Below are 17,574 nucleotides of genomic sequence, written 5' to 3' on the forward strand. Positions count from 1 at the left end.
CCTTCAGCGTCAACACTCCTCCAGTGTCACATCAGCCAAGCAACAGGGCCAAGTCGAAGGGCGACAGGACCTCTTCGACTTCTTACCTGTACCCTAAGATTTGGAGGACAACGAATGGTGGTGGCTCTGTGAACGGTCTCAAGACCTTCCTCTCAAGCGAGACCGGGACCTACGCGGAGTCGAGCACCGGGCTGCCATGAGCTTGAGCGAACGCTCCCTCCAAGCCTTCGGGTGCATGGCCTGGCACTTGGAGCACGACTTTGGGTCGTAGTCACGCTCCAGTCACCACAAACAAACCCGATGTGCATCAGTCACCGACATCAAGCGGTGACAGTCCTCGCACGGCTTGAAACTGGTCTTCGGGGACATCCTCAACGCACCAAAACACTCACCAAAAACTAGACAAAGGGGTCGAAGTCGGTCAAAAAGAGACCAGGGCAGCTCTCTTCGGATCAGCGCGTGGCACCGAAAGAAAAGACTGCGCTGAGGCGGCGTCTATGTACTACTCCCGACATCATCACGGCGAAGATGACGTCCGCGGAGTCGCCCGACACCACCTACCGAAGCGCAAGGGTATTGCTCGAGGAAAATTCTCCAGATCCAGTCTGACACCTGGGGGAAAATTTAAGGTAAGGAATCTCCAACTAGAAGTCTCTTTCAGATATCAAATTACTATTTCATGTCGAAAACAAAGTCTACAGTTTCCAAATCTTTCAAAATAGTCAGATTAGGTAAAAACCTATGCAAACCCTAATAATGATTCATGGTGGAGTGTTCGCAGACGGGCCAAAGTGAATGATGATGTAATTAACTTACCTGTTTCTGTTCCCAAGCATAATGTGTCAAAAAATTACATTGATCTTTGGTTTGATTGTGATGTGGGTGATGACTCACCATCTTTCTTTACAGCTGGTGGAGATTCATTGATTCCGGAGAATGACTGCGAGAAATCCAATATTAAATCTGATGTGGGTAACCAAGTTTACTATGAGTGTGCTAATACGAATGTTAAACATTTGGATATGTTCAGAAAGGAATCTGCTGAGGTCATGGATGTCAGTCTTACTTTACCTTCAGATTGGAATCAAACTAGAGATGAAACCTTGGATGGTGTGAAGGTCAATACCAAATTATCTGCTAAATATTAATCCAATGTTGATCCTGATTAATTCAATTCTGAAAGGCTGAAAAGGTAATCAATCTTCAAAAGAATGTGATGATTTTGTCTTGCATGCAAATGTATAAAGGGAGGAGAGGTATGTGGTGATTTACGTGATCCACAAATTGCATTTAAGTTATGACAGTTTTCTTTTGTATTGGTTGATGTGGACTGTTCAATTTCTGTTATGAATTCATTGTTATTATGGTTCAAGCGTGTTATGCACATGCACTGTAATGTTCCCGTGACTTAACCTACTCGTATTAGAATGCTTGCTTTCAAACTTTGAAAAGACTTTTGCAAGGCACTTTTGCCTGCTCCTGGTTGATGACGGTTTCTTGGTTGCTGTTGAGGACACTTTTATTTATTAAACCTGCATTCTACATTCAAGTAGTCGCTCCACAGCTGCATGTTTAAAACAACAGTAGCCTCTTGGGAGTCCAGGGGAGCAGGAGACAGACCTATCCTCCCAGGAACTTGACAAGATACCTACGGCCGACCAATTTGTTTATCAACAGGCCCACAAACTAAAGTGGTAATTGGCAAGAATTAAAGCTAGAGAGACATACACTCACCTTCATTTCCTTAGGTGAAATGCCTTTGATCAAACTTGTTTCAAGGTGGCATTTGGGAAGCTTCTTTTGGACAAGCACTGTTGTTTAGACTTCCTGTGCTCGTTAATCTATTTACCTTATCAGCTACATAAAACATCTAAACACATGGCATATTAGCAAAAAATGTAACTGAATGTGTTACGTTTCAATACTGTGATAATTCTTTGTCTTCTACATGCCATGTATAATGCTGATGCCCTTTTTGCATGAAGAGTCACAATTTACACCTCCCCTCATTTCAATGTATTACTCTCAATATACAACTGTTGTTTTAGTAACAAAATTAAAGATCTAGCTCTTCTGAAACTGTGAACGAACCTCCTATAAAGTGACATCCCATTGTCTTTTTTACCCCCTCTCAACCCTTTCACCCCTTAGTGTAACTAAGCCATTATTTTCAGTTACGTCCAATCATACAAGAGAAGGTGAAGGGAAAATGCTTACAAATTTTTAAAAACTAAGTTCTAAGTAGAAACAGACATCCAACATAGAAACGAAAATTAAACCCGAAAGTGATAATACGTCCAAAGTGTATCATGTTTATATCAAGAGGTGTTGGAAGAAGTATGTCAAATGAGACTTTTCAATGTAATAAAACAGCGATGTAGTATAAGTAAGGCTGTATTATAAACATATTCAACAATCCGTCTTGTAACAGGTTTAGTTCTTTGTAAGTAAAATATTTCTTTTCATTGCCACAGTTTAACATTTACACTGGGCATTCCCTTGCACAGCGGTACCTCTATCAGAAACAAGGAGTCAGTCCATCTAGGACTGCACAAACATGAGGTTTCATAGGACAAGCAAACAGAACAGAAAATATCAAATAACTTGCAATCCAAATCTTCCCATGATACTTTTGAAGGTCTGTCTAACTTTTGAACAACTGAGTTTTGAATATGCTCATTTTACTCTGATAATTAAAACTGGCCACAAAATGGCAACGAATGTGAAATGCAACATAGCTTTCCACTTTAAGGTCAGTCATTGATGCCAAAAAAGCGTCCATCTTGTACTTATCAATAGGTCTCAGGCACCACAAGTATATAGGACTCCTTTGTTTTATGAAATGAATAAAAATAAACTCCTTTGTGTTGATGAAATGAAGAAAATTGCTCCCCACAATTTTCCAAACTGAACACCCCCATTCCACATATTGCTTCTTGGGTAGCTATCCCATACAGCTGTAGGAAGTAGCTGTAAATTGTGACTTACACAAAAACAAAACCATATCTCCTCCTCCATCATATCTGGAGACCTTGCAGTGTTCGCTTTTCGACCTTGCAAGAGCCACACCAATTAACACTGTCCAAAGTCAGCTGTTCTTTCACAGCATGGCACAATACCGGGGGAAATAAAGAAAAAATAATGAACCTGAAGTGAAGCATTGCTTTGTGATGCAGACATAGTCCATGAAGGTGCCACAAGAGCCTTTGCTTGAAATGAAATAGCTTAGTAATGACATGCTTTAAGGCCTCGAGTTCACAGCATATACTCAGGTGAACTTGCACTAGGTCTTCCCCACCCTTTTGATCACATCCATCCATCAACAATAGCTCTTGCTTCTATGTTGAGTGCAGTGGGATAACAAATTTGCAGCCAAAGGGCGAGTGATAATTTATCCCCACTTCCTGGAAGACCTTCTGCGGTATTCCGATGTCACAGAGGTAAATACGCCCTGCTCGTTCACCCAGAGGAAGTGGCAGCCCCAAGGCAAGAGACCACTTGGCATCGATACCCTGTTCTAGCTCGTTTACAGGTGGGTCGATACTGAGCACAGGCGCCCGATTCCGGCTAGCCCACTCCACAGCTGCCTTGTACCAGGGCTGATCATGTAGGAAGGCGTTCTCATGGCAGTCCAGGCAGTTGATCACCAAGTCCACTGGAAAATCGGGCAAATCTGAAAAATAAATAATAGTGGTGTTAAAGACCATAATGGAAACAGATCCTGGTATGTTTACCTCTAGAAATCGCTAACATTAATTACCTCATTAAAGGTCATTTAAGAGTCGATCAATGCAACAATGGGACAGCCTTTATAGGCATGATCCACCTTCACTAAGTCAGGCTGCATTTTTTTATATTTTTTTTTAAACACAAACTTCATTGCATTTTTCGTTTTCCAGTTACATTGAGGTGCACTACTTATAATTGACTGCAAGTGGTAAAAGAGTTGTGTAACTCATCATGAATGGAATAGTAACATAATGAAAATTGTTCGGTGCTGCACTGTACAAAGAATATAAATGTGAATACAACTGTAATCCCAATACACCCCAGCTCCCAACAAGCGCCTAACATATGTGTGGATCGTTTGTGGTGACATTGGGAATTCTTCCCCGTAAGGGCCGTGACAACAGAGGGGAACCGGAGTGGTACTTTGATTGGGGCAATTGTGTGCTATTTTCTGACTACTGAACAGAAGGACTATGCTACCTGGAGCCTTGGCATATGTGCAGGCCGGTTACTCGTTAGGTAGAGTATTTATAGGCTATGTGGTGGGACGGTAGTATAGATCTGATGTTGGTGGATAATCATTGTGATGCCCTAGTGAGTACTCTCCTCCTAACTGTCCTGCATGTTTGGTTTTTCTAGTATGGTGTCCCATTTCAGAGCTATCAGCTCTTTATGAGGTCCTCCAAATTCCTCTTGGCAAATTGCCACACTCTCTGCAAGTCCCCATTGTGCCACTTCCTCTCTCCAGTGGAGAATCAAAGGGAGTCTTGAAGATTTCTGTTGGGTCAATAACCATTTGGCCAGTAATAATGACAGGCCTGCAAACGAGAGAATACCTTGACTGATTTGGGTCTGGGAAATAAGCCCAATATACATTGTTCCAGTGTGCGCCAATGATCCTTACAAGTCAAGCTTAATGTCGCCACCCCCTCCGCCCACTAATTCGCTAGCAGTGGGCACAACCCTGGCATGTGGACCAGGTCTGCACTCCATGTATTACAACTAGGGCAGGAGGCTGAGGTGACCGGAACATCAAAAGTAGTCTATGTGGCACTGAAGTCGGCCCTATGAAATACTGAAAATTGTATACATTTGAATCATGTATTAAGCGGGATTTGTTTCAGGTATTGTAAGAGGAAGGACCATTCTTTATCTGATATTTTGCTCTGTTAATGTCAAGCTCCCACTTACGTCCTAAGGAGTCTAAGGGGATTCTGAGATGTGCCCTAAGTCATTTATATAACCATTTGACAAAGTGTTCTATCTATGAGAGGAAAAAACGGTTGTTGGAAGTAGACAGCGGCCTCTAAGCAATCACAGATAATTACACAGGCATGTTCATTAAAAAAAAAAAAAACATCTGGGTGGGTATGGTATTTTACTCTGCCAGGATTTCATGGATGGGTAGAGTGCTGTTAAATAAGGTAATCCTTTTTGGCCCACGCAAGGAAACAAATATGAGTGCAGTTTACTTTCCATCAATCTACTCGAGCCTGGTTCATCATGGGAGTAGGAACTATATTTACTTCTTCCCCGAGGATGAATGAGCTCTCTGCTTACACCCTGAATCACTCTACCATGCCTCCCAGAGACTAACTATTGCTCTAGGAATACACTGCTCGCCCTGTTTCTTACAGTTCTTATAGTGCCAAATCGTAATTTCAAGGCAGTAAGCATATGGGTGGGACAGCTATAGCACGTCCTTCGGCACTCTGTGCCTAACTGCCATTATGGCTCACACAGATTTCTGCCCCGGGCAATTGCAGTACCCAGTTATGTAATGTATTCCATGCTGTATGCAAAATGTTCCTACTTGTCTTTAAGCTGTCTGAGATATGAGGAGTATTTGTGGAGGTACGATTAGGCATGGGTTAAATTTAACAAGAATAAACTTTAATTGAAGTTAGTTCGATATGAACATAAATGTACTCTGTATCTGTATTAAAAGGAACATCAAACACTTGGATTGGCTAGTATTTCGTGATGATATATGAAACATCACAAAATAAAATGATGGGCGGAGTGTTGAAACTTTTCAAACACTCACCCCCAGTCACAGATCCATGTTTAATACATCATTATTTTGCCTGCCATGTCACCCCAGTTCAGACCCATCTATATGCAAATCAGTCTTGACCCTACTGCCAATGGGAGCAAGTCCAGCCTGAACTGACAAGCCAGGTCCTCCCTGGACAGGATTCAAGCATCCTGGGACCGTTTTCAGGGTATCACCCTTCATCAGCCAGGCTAACATGAATCCAGTGGCGCAGCAAGCAAGGGACCAATGTCTGAACATACCCTAGCCACTTAGGGCACACAAGGCAATATCACAAAATAAAATAAAATGATGGTCGGAGTATTGAAACTTATCAAACACTCACCCCCAGTCACAGATCTGGGTTTAATCCATCGTTATTTTGTCTGCCACGTCACCCCAGTTCGGACCCAGCTATATGCAAATCAGTCTTGACCCTGGTCCCAATGGGAGCAAGTCCAGCCCGAACGGACACGCCAGGTCCTCCCTGGACAGGATTCAAGCATCGTGGGACCAGTTCAGGGTATCACCCTTCATCAGTCAGGCTAGCTTGAAACCAGTGGAGCAGCAAGCAAGGGACCCAGGTCTCGGCATACCGTAGCCACTTAGGGAGCACAAGGCACTATCACAAAATAAAATGATGGAAATAGTGTTGAAACTTTTCAAAAACACACCCCCAGTCACAGATTTGGGTTTAATTCACCGTTATTTTGCTTGCTACTTCACCCCAGGTAGGACCCAGCTCCTTACAGTGGCAGACTGGCTCAGTCAGAATGATCTCAGAACGCACAGTTTGCACGGTATATACTTTTTATTTTAACAGAAATCTCATTAAATCAATTTAATATAACATTTTAATGTTCAATGCGTCTTCATAAGAATTGCAGCAAATGTATCAATCAGTTTTTTATGCTTTTATTATTCTATGCAAAAAGTATCTTTCTTCTGACAGAAAATTTACTAACAGGAAGTCAATGGAAAATTCTTTAGTAATTCCTCCCATGTTGTGTATATTTTTGGCATATTTTTGCATATTTGTGCATCTAGAACATGTGCTAAATAGCAGCTCATGAATTCTAATCATGACAAGCATACTACACATATTTCTAAGAAATATGGACGATAAAAGTGCAGAACGAGGAGATGACACCAGTCACATGTTAGTACGTAGTCTGGTTTTCTTGCAATAAAACATTCATAATAACATGTCTCAACTTGTGTGGTCAATTTGACGAAACAGTCAATAACTGTACATGAGGTGAAGAGTAATTTGTATCCAAAAGACAAGGGTGGATTGGCAGGCATTTTTAAAGTGCCTTTTTAAATACAAATTTTAAAACATTTGTGTTGTGGCTTGCGCTTGGAAAGTCAATGACCAGGTATTCTACCAATCATGCTCCAAGGGTACCACAGTAACTGGGTGGGATGTTAGAACACAGAGTGGGCAGATGGTGACAGCCAACAAAGCAAGAAGACTGTGTCTGATGTTGGTGGAATAAAGATCGTGAATACCTTCTGCTGTCCAGTGTGCTATCTTACAAATTAGCAAAGCCAACTTGTGAAGATTTTTCTCTGAGCTGTTCTCAACAGTCTCTGCACATTGATTCGAAGGTCATGTTTTTGTCCCGGAACAGGCATCCTGGCGTAGAATACACACATCAAGTTATACAACATAATATTTCATGAATAAGTTATTTGCCTCTGTTATTGCTATTTTTGGTGGCTGTTGCAACAGCAGATTCTGGACTATGTGAATCTCTCAAAGCACCAGACTGCATTCAGAAACTGTTGCAATAGCTCCTACAGGTTGTGCCATCAACTTCAATTGCAATTAAAGAGTCACATAATGGTGCCAGCCCTGTGTGCTGATAAGAGTTATTCAGTAGAAATGTTGTACCCAAGTAAGTGGAGCACCCGTAACAGAACTCACCTTTCACTATCAACGTGAGATAGCCAACTTGGGAGCTTATCAGTATCCAAAAGTCCGTGTCACCAAATGGGGAGAAGGGTGGGCAGTGAGCAATCTGACGTTAGAGTATCCATCAGAAATAATATTACCAATGGCAAACAACCTATTCTGATGGATGCTTCAACATCTAAACATGCCTCACCTTCTGAACTGATACAAAGGCAATGCCCGCCGCCAGGAAGGTGCCTTCTGAGTAGTGGGCTTTACACCATGTAATCCTGCAGGACCAACTAAGCAAAATGATCATCTTTACAGATTTAAATCGATGCATTAGTGCTGGGTAAAAAATATAGATGTATGCCCATGGGCTACCTTGCAGATGATCGAAACCAGAAAACCATGAGCTAAAGCAATAGCTGTGGACTTTACACTGGTGTAATGAACGCAAGGACTCCCTAGACACCTCTTCGGAGGTAACTGTCTGATCTACAAGTGCCATGAACTGAATTGGAAGATATTATTTGGTGTGGCATAATGCAATTTGCTGCAGAGGACAATCTATTTGGACAATGTCTGTTTCTGGACCACTGTTCCTTTTTTGAACCAGCTAACCTATGACTGGTGTAGGCTCTCCACCTTTTTACACTGATGTGACAAATAAAATAATGTAGAAGCATGAGGAGCTGTCCCACATAGAAAACACCACGTATTTGGGAAAGGATGCACATGCCCTAAGAACCAGTTTGTCAAGGAAAGAGTGGGGGAATTCTGTGGTTTCCTGCAGATTCCGGACGGAACCTTTCCTCACAAAAATGGAAGGCAGCGAATTCCAGGTTCAAAACTTAGTGGGATCCATGCAAGTCACACAGCCCTGAAATGTCTGAATTTAGTAGGTGTCCCTGAGTGGAAGCCAAGCTCAGAACAATATACTGCAGCTACACAATTTCAAGATGAAAACTTAATGTCTCCATGGTGCATTTTGGGGCCTTTCCTGTCACAGCTTACAGAGCGCCCCCACATAAACAGGGTACCATTTGTATTGTGAGAAGTGCACCAATACAGAATAGTAGGACATTGGTTATTAGCAAACATGTTTCTTACAATTTTTTGAATCAAAATTAATTCAGTGTGCAAATAAGAACACGTTGGTAAATGTGCACTGAATCACATGATACTTTAGGTAACTTCAAATTCAGGGTTGTACAAATAACCAATACTCTTAAACTCAGTATCAAGGGCGCATTTAAAGAGCCCCAGGTTTCCTTCATGCCTATTTTTCAGTCATTACATTCTGAACTGATGCATAGTAGATACTTAGTGAAATATTCTGCTTTCGGACAACCAACAAACAATATAGATTCCTGTACCCAAAAGGGTATGACAAACATAATGGCATATTACTTTTGTAAATCTGAAATCAGAGCAAAACTTACAGAAAAAAGATGGTTACCTATAGCTCTTTTTCCCTATGCATTGTAATGTCTTTAGTTAAACAATTTGGTTTTTTTTGGGAAAAGCATGAGCGATATACATAAATGACTGGTCAGTTTCACACCTGTTTCCACCAAAAACTGAAAGGAGGCTGAAACCACAAAACGAATGAAAAATGAGCTACAAATTTTAAAAAAATGATTTTTCTTTTTTTTTTGTTTTATTTCTTTTACAACTATACTTGTTCCTGAAAGCTGTGAATATGGTAAACAAACATTATGCTAATTGCACTTTTTGAAAACTAAATATCGCTTTCTTGCACAGCACTTTTTTTGTAATGGGGGGAAAAGAAATGTCTATATCTCACATATTTTCTAAACTTACAAGTCTTGATCTCACACATTTCACACAGGCACCAATAAGAAAACCGGGTGCATCGGCAGTCTCAACTGATACCCCACAGAGAGCCTGTTTAGAAAAGATCTGGCATGCATGTATCGTCCGCAAAAATTGAAATCTTTGTGGTTCCATTTGAATAACCTAATGTTCGAAAGTCCGGGAGTATTTTTCAGTGGAATTCAACTTCAAAACAATGCTTTATTACGACGTTTTTTTTCTTCTAATTTCTAAAGCCAGATCTGTCCACTTTAGAAGTGGGGGGGCCAGGCTTGAATCTCAACGTCGTGTGACCCTGGGCAAATCACAATCTCCCAGTGCCTAAAAAAAGTGACTGTGTCCTTGTGTAAAGTAACTGTTGCTCATGAAAAGTGCTCCAATACTTCCGGGTTGAGTTTGCGCTACAGAAAACTTCAACAACAAAATATTTAAGACACTAACTGTCCGACAAGAGCTAGGGTTTACAGCAGTGTCTGGAACAAGAATGCGAACACCCGTGGAAGGCACGGATGACCTCATCCCCACGCTTTAGGTAAACGTTTGAATCGACTTCAAAGCAATCCAAATTACACGACACGAGACATTTTCTTGACCCATTGGTACTGTTCGGTGTCAATGTGCAGTGTTGTATGCTGGATGTGGAGTTACCCCAAAGGTGGGGTTCTAAAGATGGTAGGTGGGAAGGCAGGTCTGACCTTCCAATTTAAGAAATAGAATCATTATTAAACTGCGGAAGCTCAAACACAATCTCAGGACTTAAAGCCTTCTCTAGCTCACCATAGTACATTACGCGACTGAGTCTGTTCAGCGTTACTTTTCAACTGGAGCGCTGACTTTGGGACAATGTTAAGTGCCCATATGAGGCCCTCGACATTTTCAACGGGCGCAGCACCGAGGCGGGGACTCCACAGTATCTGGTGCATGCACATTGAAAGCCTTTTTGAAGAGGATGGCTCTTGTGTGCCTGTCTGTAGCATTAATACTTAGGCTGTTGTTGGGCTGCTCCAAAAAGAGTGATTTACAAGGTAACAGTTAGTTACCAACACCTGGAAAACTAAAGAATTAAAACAAGCTCTAGTATTTTGTTAATAGCCCCAAACTTTAATTTTGCTCCAGTTTCCCAAATAAATACCCATGTGTAAGGAAATGCCTCCTTGGCATGGTTACCCCCCTGACTTTTTGCCTTTGCTGATGCCACGTTATGATTTGAAAGTGTGCTGAGGCCTGCTAACTAGGCCCCAGCACCAGTGTTCTTTCCCTAACCCGTACCTTTGTCTCCACAATTGGCACAACCCTGGCACCCAGGTAAGTCCCTTGTAACTGGTACCACTGGTACCAAGGGCCCTGATGCCAGGGGATGTCTCTAAGGGCTGCAGCATGTCTTATGCCACCCTAGGGATCCCTCACTCAGCACAGACACACTGCTTGCCAGCTTGTGTGTGCTGGTGGGGAGAAAATGATCAAGTCGACATGGCACTCCCCTCAGGGTGCCATGCCAACCTCACACTGCCTGTGGCATAGGTAAGTCACCCCTCTAGCAGGCCTTACAGCCCTAAGGCAGGGTGCACTATACCACAGGTGAGGGCATAGGTGAATGAGCACTATGCCCCTACAGTGTCTAAGCAAAACATTAGACATTGTAAGTGCAGGGTAGCCATAAAAGTAGATGGTCTGGGAGTCTGTCAAACACGAACTCCACAGCACCATAATGGCTACACTGAAAACTGTGAAGTTTGGTATCAAACGTCTCAGCACAATAAATGCACACTGATGCCAGTGTGCACTTTATTGTAAAAATACACCCAGAGGGCATCTTAGAGATGCCCCCTGAAAACATACCCGACTTCCAGTGTGGGCTGACTAGTTTTTGCCAGCCTGCCACACACCAGACATATTGCTGGCCACATGAGGAGAGTGCCTTTGTCACTCTGTGAGCAGAACCAAAGCCTGTACTGGGTGGAGGTGCTTCTCCCCCCCCCCACCCCCCCCCCTGCACTACCAGTAACACCTGGCGGTGAGCCTCAAAGGCTCACACCCCTTTGTTACAGCGCCACAGAGCATCCCAGCTAGTGGAGATGCCCACCACTGCACCCCCACTTTTGGCGGAAAGGCTGGAGGAGATAATGAGAAAAACAAGGAGTCACTCCCCAGTCAGGACAGCCCCTAAGGTGTCCTGAGCTGAGGTGACTCTGACTTTTAGAAATCCTATTTCCCCAATAGGATTAGGGATGTGCCCCCCTCCCCACAGGGAGGATGCACAAAAAGGGTGTAGCCACCCTCAGGGCTAGTAGCCATTGGCCATCAAAATAGCTTATTGCCATTTTTGCCCAAACTGTACATGTTATTGTGATTATTCAAAGTTCCTAAGATACCTGAGTGAAATACCTTTCATTTAAAGTATTGTTTGTAAATCTTGAACCTATGGTTCTTAAAATAAACTAAGAAAATATATTTTTCTATATAAAAACCTATTGGCCTGGAATTGTTTTTGAGTGTGTTCCTCATTTATTGCCTGTGTGTGTACAACAAATGCTTAACACTACCCTCTGATAAGCCTACTGCTCGACCACACTACCACAAAATAGAGCATTAGAATTATTTCTTTTTGCCACTATCTTACCTCTAAGGGGAACCATTGGACCCTGTGCACACTATTTCTTACTTTGAAATTGTATATACAGAGCCAACTTCCTACACCATGTTACACACTGAAAACAAATGTGTTCAAGTCAAGGCATGGTAGAAACATAGGAGAGAGCAGGGGACATTTTAGGGAAGAGAATATTTGGTGAATGCCTAGCCTGCCACCTGGGGGGGGGGGGGGGGCATATTTGCAGGACCTACTATAGCATATGATGGATGGAATGCCTAAATTAATCTCACACTGGTGATTACACTGGCCATATCCCAGTCCACTGTTATTTTGCACAGCATGCCACTTCAGTTTGGACCCAGCTATATTCAGAGCAGTCTTGACCCTGCTCCAATGGAAACAGTCCAGCACGAGCTGCCTAGCAAGGTCCTCCCTGAACCAGAACACAATTAACCCAGGACTGTTTTCACCCTTGTTATAATTGCAAGGCAAACAGCAAATGTGGCACAATGGAGTCAGAGGCTGGCACAATTGCTAGAGTTGGTTGTAGAGAAAAATGTACTTTTAACTCAGGGTGGGGAGTGGGTGAAAGGCATTGGAAGCAGCTGCTCCTTCCACACCATGTCTCCCATGTGGGATGGATTGCAAGAATTTATATTATATATAATCGGTACTTATTGTGGACCAGGTTTACCTGCCTATGGTGTTACATATCTGACAATGTAGGTTGTTTTTCAAGTCCAACACAGAGTACTCTGACCACCACGCCCCATTAATATTGGTTTCTAATTATGTAACATTGCGGGTGGCGCCTTCCTTGTTTGCTCTGAAGCAAATAAAGGAACCTTACACCTACTGTTCCTTCAACAAGGAACTCACGTCAGTCCGTACCCACGACGACTCGAGCTGTGCTTCTGCAATGCCGTACGTTCATCAGTCACATCTAACTTTTGATTATCTACCAAACTAGTGCTACATCCTAAGCAAGGCGGATTCAAACCATTGACGTCAAAGTTGCCAACCACTTAACTACATCACATCAAACCCCACAGATGTGCTTTCTATGAAAGAGGAAAGCTTGGTTAGATACCTCCATACCATACCTGTTCTGTGAAGACGCAAAGCTTGCACTGCCCCCACCTGATTTGTACTTGTACTGTGATGGAGAAAGCTTGAGCCTCTGCAGTTCTATCTGTACCCGTCCTCTAGTACTCCAGTGGATGGAAGTGTATACTGTTTCTGCCCAGGATATGCCTGTTCTATGAAGAAGAAGTTAGTTACTGTAGGAAGTTGGCTCTGTATATACTATCTTAAAGTGATAAATAGTGTGCACAGAGTCCAAGGGTTTCCCTTAGAGGATGATAGTGGCAAAATTAGATAATAATAATGCTCTATTTTGTGGTAGTGTGGTCGAGCAGTAGGCTTATCCGAGGGTAGTGTTAAGCATTTGTTGTACACACACAGGCAATAAATAAGGAACACACACTCAAAGACTTAACTCCCGGCCAATAGTTTTTATATAGAAAAATATATTTTCTTAATTTATTTTAGAACCACAAGATCCAATATTTGAAGTAAATACATAAAATGCAAGGTACTCCACACAGGTAAGTAAGGAACTTTGAATTAAAGCAGTAGTACACACAGTATAGGTTAAAATGGCAATAAGCTATTTTAAAAGTGGACACTGCAAAAATCAACAGTTCCTGGGGGTGGTAAGTATGGTTAAGTTTCTGAGGTAAGTAAAGCACTTACAAGTTCAGTCTCCTAAGCATAGGCAACCCCAATGTCACCGCACCAGCAACACAGGGCCGGTCAGGTGTAGAGGTCAAAGGAGGGCCCAAAACACATAGGAGCCTATGGAGAACAGGAGTGCTCCGGTTACGGTTCCAGTCTGCTGGCAGGTAAGTACCCGTGAGCTCGGGGAGCAGACCAGGGAGGTTTTGTAGAACACTGGGAATGGGGGGGGGGGGGGGACAAACAGGCACAAAAAACACACCCTCAGCGGCACAGGGGCGGCCAGGTACCGTCTGCAAAGTTGGCGTCTGGTTTGCTATAGGAAGCAATAGAGGGACCAGGGGGTCACTTAGGCGATGCAGGCAGGGCACAGGGGGGGCTTCTCGGGCCAGCCACCGACTGGGCTAGGAAGAGGGCCGCCTGCTGGTCACTCCTGCACTGGAGGTTGGTTCCTCTCGGTCCTGGGGTCTGCGGGTGCAGTGCTTAGTCCAGGCGTCGGGTTCCTTGTTACCAGGCAGTCGCGGTCAGGGGGAGCCTCTGGATCCTCTCCGCAGGCATCGCTGTGGGAGTACGGGGGTGGGGGGTCATCTCAGGTTACTCACGTAGTCGCAGTCGCCTGGGAGTCCTCTCTGCAGTGTTGGTTCTCTGGAGCTCGAGCTGGTGGCGTGGCGTGGAGAGTGTGAAGTCTCACACTTCCAGCAGGGAGAGTGTGAAGTCTCACACTTCCGGCGGGAAGAGTGAGTTCTTTAAAAGTTGCTTCTTTGTTGCAAAGATGTTGCTGTTGGTGAACAGTGCCCCTGTTCTCTGGAGTTTCTTATTCCTTTCGGGTTCAGGGCAGTCCTCTGAGGTTGCTGGTGCCTGTCGGATGCGTCGCTGTGCAGGTTCTTTGTGTCTGGAGACAGGCCGGTGTGGCTAGGGCCAAGTCAGTAGTCGTCTCTGCAGGCCTTTCAGGTGAGCAGTCCTTCTTGTTGTAGGTTGCAGGAATCTGATTTCCTGGGCTCTGGGTCGCCCCTAAATACTGAATTTAGGGGTGCGTTTAGGTCAGCAGGGCAGTGACCAATAGCTACTGTCCTGGAGGGTGGCTGCACCCTCTTTGTGCCTCTTCCCTGAGGGGAGGGGAGGGGACGGGGGCACATCCCTAATCCTATTGGGGGAATCCTCCAAACTCAAGATGGAGGATTTCTAAAGGAAGGGGTCACCTTAGTTCAGGACACCTTAGGGGCTGTCCTGACTGGTGGGGGACTCCTTGTTTTTCTCATCATCCTCTCCTGCCTTGCCGCCAACAGTGGGGGCAGTGGCCGGAGGGGCGGGCATCTCCACTAGCTGGAATGCCGTGGGGTGCTGTAACAAAAGGCATGAGCCTTTGAGGCTCACCGCCAGGTGTTACAGTTCCTGCAGGAGGAAGTGAGGAGCACCTCCACCCAGTACAGGCTTTGTTCCTGGCCACAGAGTGACAAAGGCACTCTCACCATGCCAAATCAAATCAAACCAAATCAAAAACATTTATAAAGCGCGCTACTCACCCGTGAGGGTCTCAATGCGCTAGGGGAAGGGGGTTACTGCTGCTCGAAGAGCCAGGTCTTGAGTTGCCTCCGGAATGCGAGGTGGTCCTGGGTGGACCTGAGGTTGGTGGGGAGGGAATTCCATGTCTTGGCCGCCAGGTAGGAGAAGGATTTCCCACCTGCCGTGGTGCGGCGGATACGAGGGACGGCGGCGAGTGCGAGGTTGGCAGAGCAAAGTTGGCGGGTGGGCCATGTGGCCAGAAACTCGTCTGGTTGTGGCAGGCTGGCAGAAACTGGCCAGCCTATCACTAGGAGTCGGACTGGTATTCAAGGGGCATCTCCAAGATGCCCTCTGGGTCCATTTTACAATAAATCCCACACTGTCATCAGTGTGCATTTATTGTGCTGAGAAGTTTGATACCAAACTTCCCAGTTTTCAGTGTAGCCATTATGGAACTGTGGAGTTCGTGGTTGACACACTCCCAACCCATATACTCTTTACGGCTACCCTGCACTTACAATGTCTAGGGTTTTGCTTAGACCCTGTAGGGGCATACTGCTCATATGCCCTCACCAGTGGTATAGTGCACCCTGCCTTAGGGCTGTAAAGCCTGCTAGAAGGGTGACTTACCTATGCCACAGGCAGTATGAGGTGGGCATGGCACTCTGAGGGGAGTGCCATGTCGACTTTGTCATTTTCTCCCCACCAGCACACACAGGCTGTGAGGCAGTGTGCATGTGCTGAGTGAGGGGTCCCCAGGGTGGCATAAGACATGCTGCAGCCCTTAGAGACCTTCCCTGGCATCAAGGACCTTGGTACCAGAGGTACCATTTACAAGGAACTTATCTGTGTGCCAGGGCTCTGCCAATTGTTGGAACAAAGGTACAGTTTAGGGAAAGGTGGGGCCTGGTTAGCAGGGTCCCAGCACACTTTCAATCATAACTGGCATCAACAAAAGGCAAAAAGTCAGGGGGTAACCATGCCAAGGAGGTATTTCCTTACAGTTACAGTTACTTACCTTTAATTTCAGTTCTTCAGCGTTTGTACCTTTCATAAATTCACAAGCTTGAATCATTTATTTTTGTCAGCCTAGGAATCCCCAATAATCTTAAAAAGTTATAAACTGTGTTAAAATGTCCATAAGCCTTAACAATAGTATTTGTTTGGTAGCACACCCACCTCATTTGAGGTAATCTGGACTTTAGCTAAGGAGGAGGAAGTGCCAGCACTCCTCTCCACGTGCCAGCCACCATAGCTCAGATTGCACAGCACTAGTGAGAGAAGAGTACAAAACGAATGAGCCTCTCACAAGGTAGGAGGGATGGTCATGTGAATATATGAAATATACCAACACTGGAGAACCAGAGTTACAGGTAAGTAACTTTTTTTACTTCTCCAGCATTGGATTGTTTGTAAATTCACATGCTTGCTTCAGAATAGTGAGCAGGACATAATTATTGTAGTTACTGGAAAGTGTTAAGCAGGCTCACCTGTATTGAAACTGGTAACGAAGGACTGTCTGTCTCATTGCCGAGCTAGCTTCTGTGTTCATATGAATGCATTAGTGCTATGTAAATATGTGCCTACTCCTTCAGGTATCGGGAAAGCAGGTGTTTTTCAAGTATACACCAGCACAGACTGCAGCAATCATACTAAACTTCGCATTCACCTTCACTCTTCCCTTGAGCAGATGTTTGGCTTTGCTTGGCAGAAGAGGATGCAGGCCGAGAGAACACCTGCTATTCAATGTTTGGATAGGATGTGGAGGGGGTGGTTCAACCCTCTCCTAGCTGGTTCAAAGACACAAATAGTCTGATGGAATGGTTGACCTTGGTCTATACGGAACATAACACATCTGCATATATCTAAAGAGTGCTATGACCTTTCTGCCTAAGTTGGATTTAGGAAGAATGAGAGTAGTATGACAGTTTCAATCAGATGGAAGTCAGCAGAGGCTTCAGGTATACATTTAGGGTTGGTCTGCAAGATGACTTTGCTCCCTGTCAATCTCAGAAGGGTTCTTTCACTGTGAATACCTGCATTTCCCATATCCTTGTTGGTGATGGAAGAAGTGCTCTCTTCCAAGAGATGAACTTCAGGTATGCCTTGTCAATCAGTTTGACGGAAGGCAGCATCAGCAGAGTAATGACAATGTTAAGTTCCCATGACACTGCCAACGATGATCGCGGTACAGTGATCTGCTTTCCCTTTCCTTAGCGCCTGGGGATTAGAGGAAAGGAG

General features: G+C 44.3%; 1 protein-coding gene across 1 annotated transcript in view; it reads right to left on the reverse strand.

Annotated features, from left to right (window-relative positions):
• Positions 1 to 2,292: 2,292 nt before the first annotated feature.
• EDC3 (enhancer of mRNA decapping 3) overlaps positions 2,293 to 17,574 on the reverse strand; it is a 268,864-nt gene continuing 253,582 nt past the window's right edge. Inside the window, exon 7 of the mRNA XM_069222129.1 lies at positions 2,293 to 3,673. Within this exon, the coding sequence (XP_069078230.1) occupies positions 3,339 to 3,673 (335 nt within the window). The 3' untranslated portion in view covers positions 2,293 to 3,338. The remainder of the gene's footprint in view (positions 3,674 to 17,574) is intronic.

This window comes from Pleurodeles waltl, chromosome 3_1, assembly GCF_031143425.1.
Source record: "Pleurodeles waltl isolate 20211129_DDA chromosome 3_1, aPleWal1.hap1.20221129, whole genome shotgun sequence".
In the NCBI taxonomy this organism is placed as follows: domain Eukaryota; kingdom Metazoa; phylum Chordata; class Amphibia; order Caudata; family Salamandridae; genus Pleurodeles; species Pleurodeles waltl.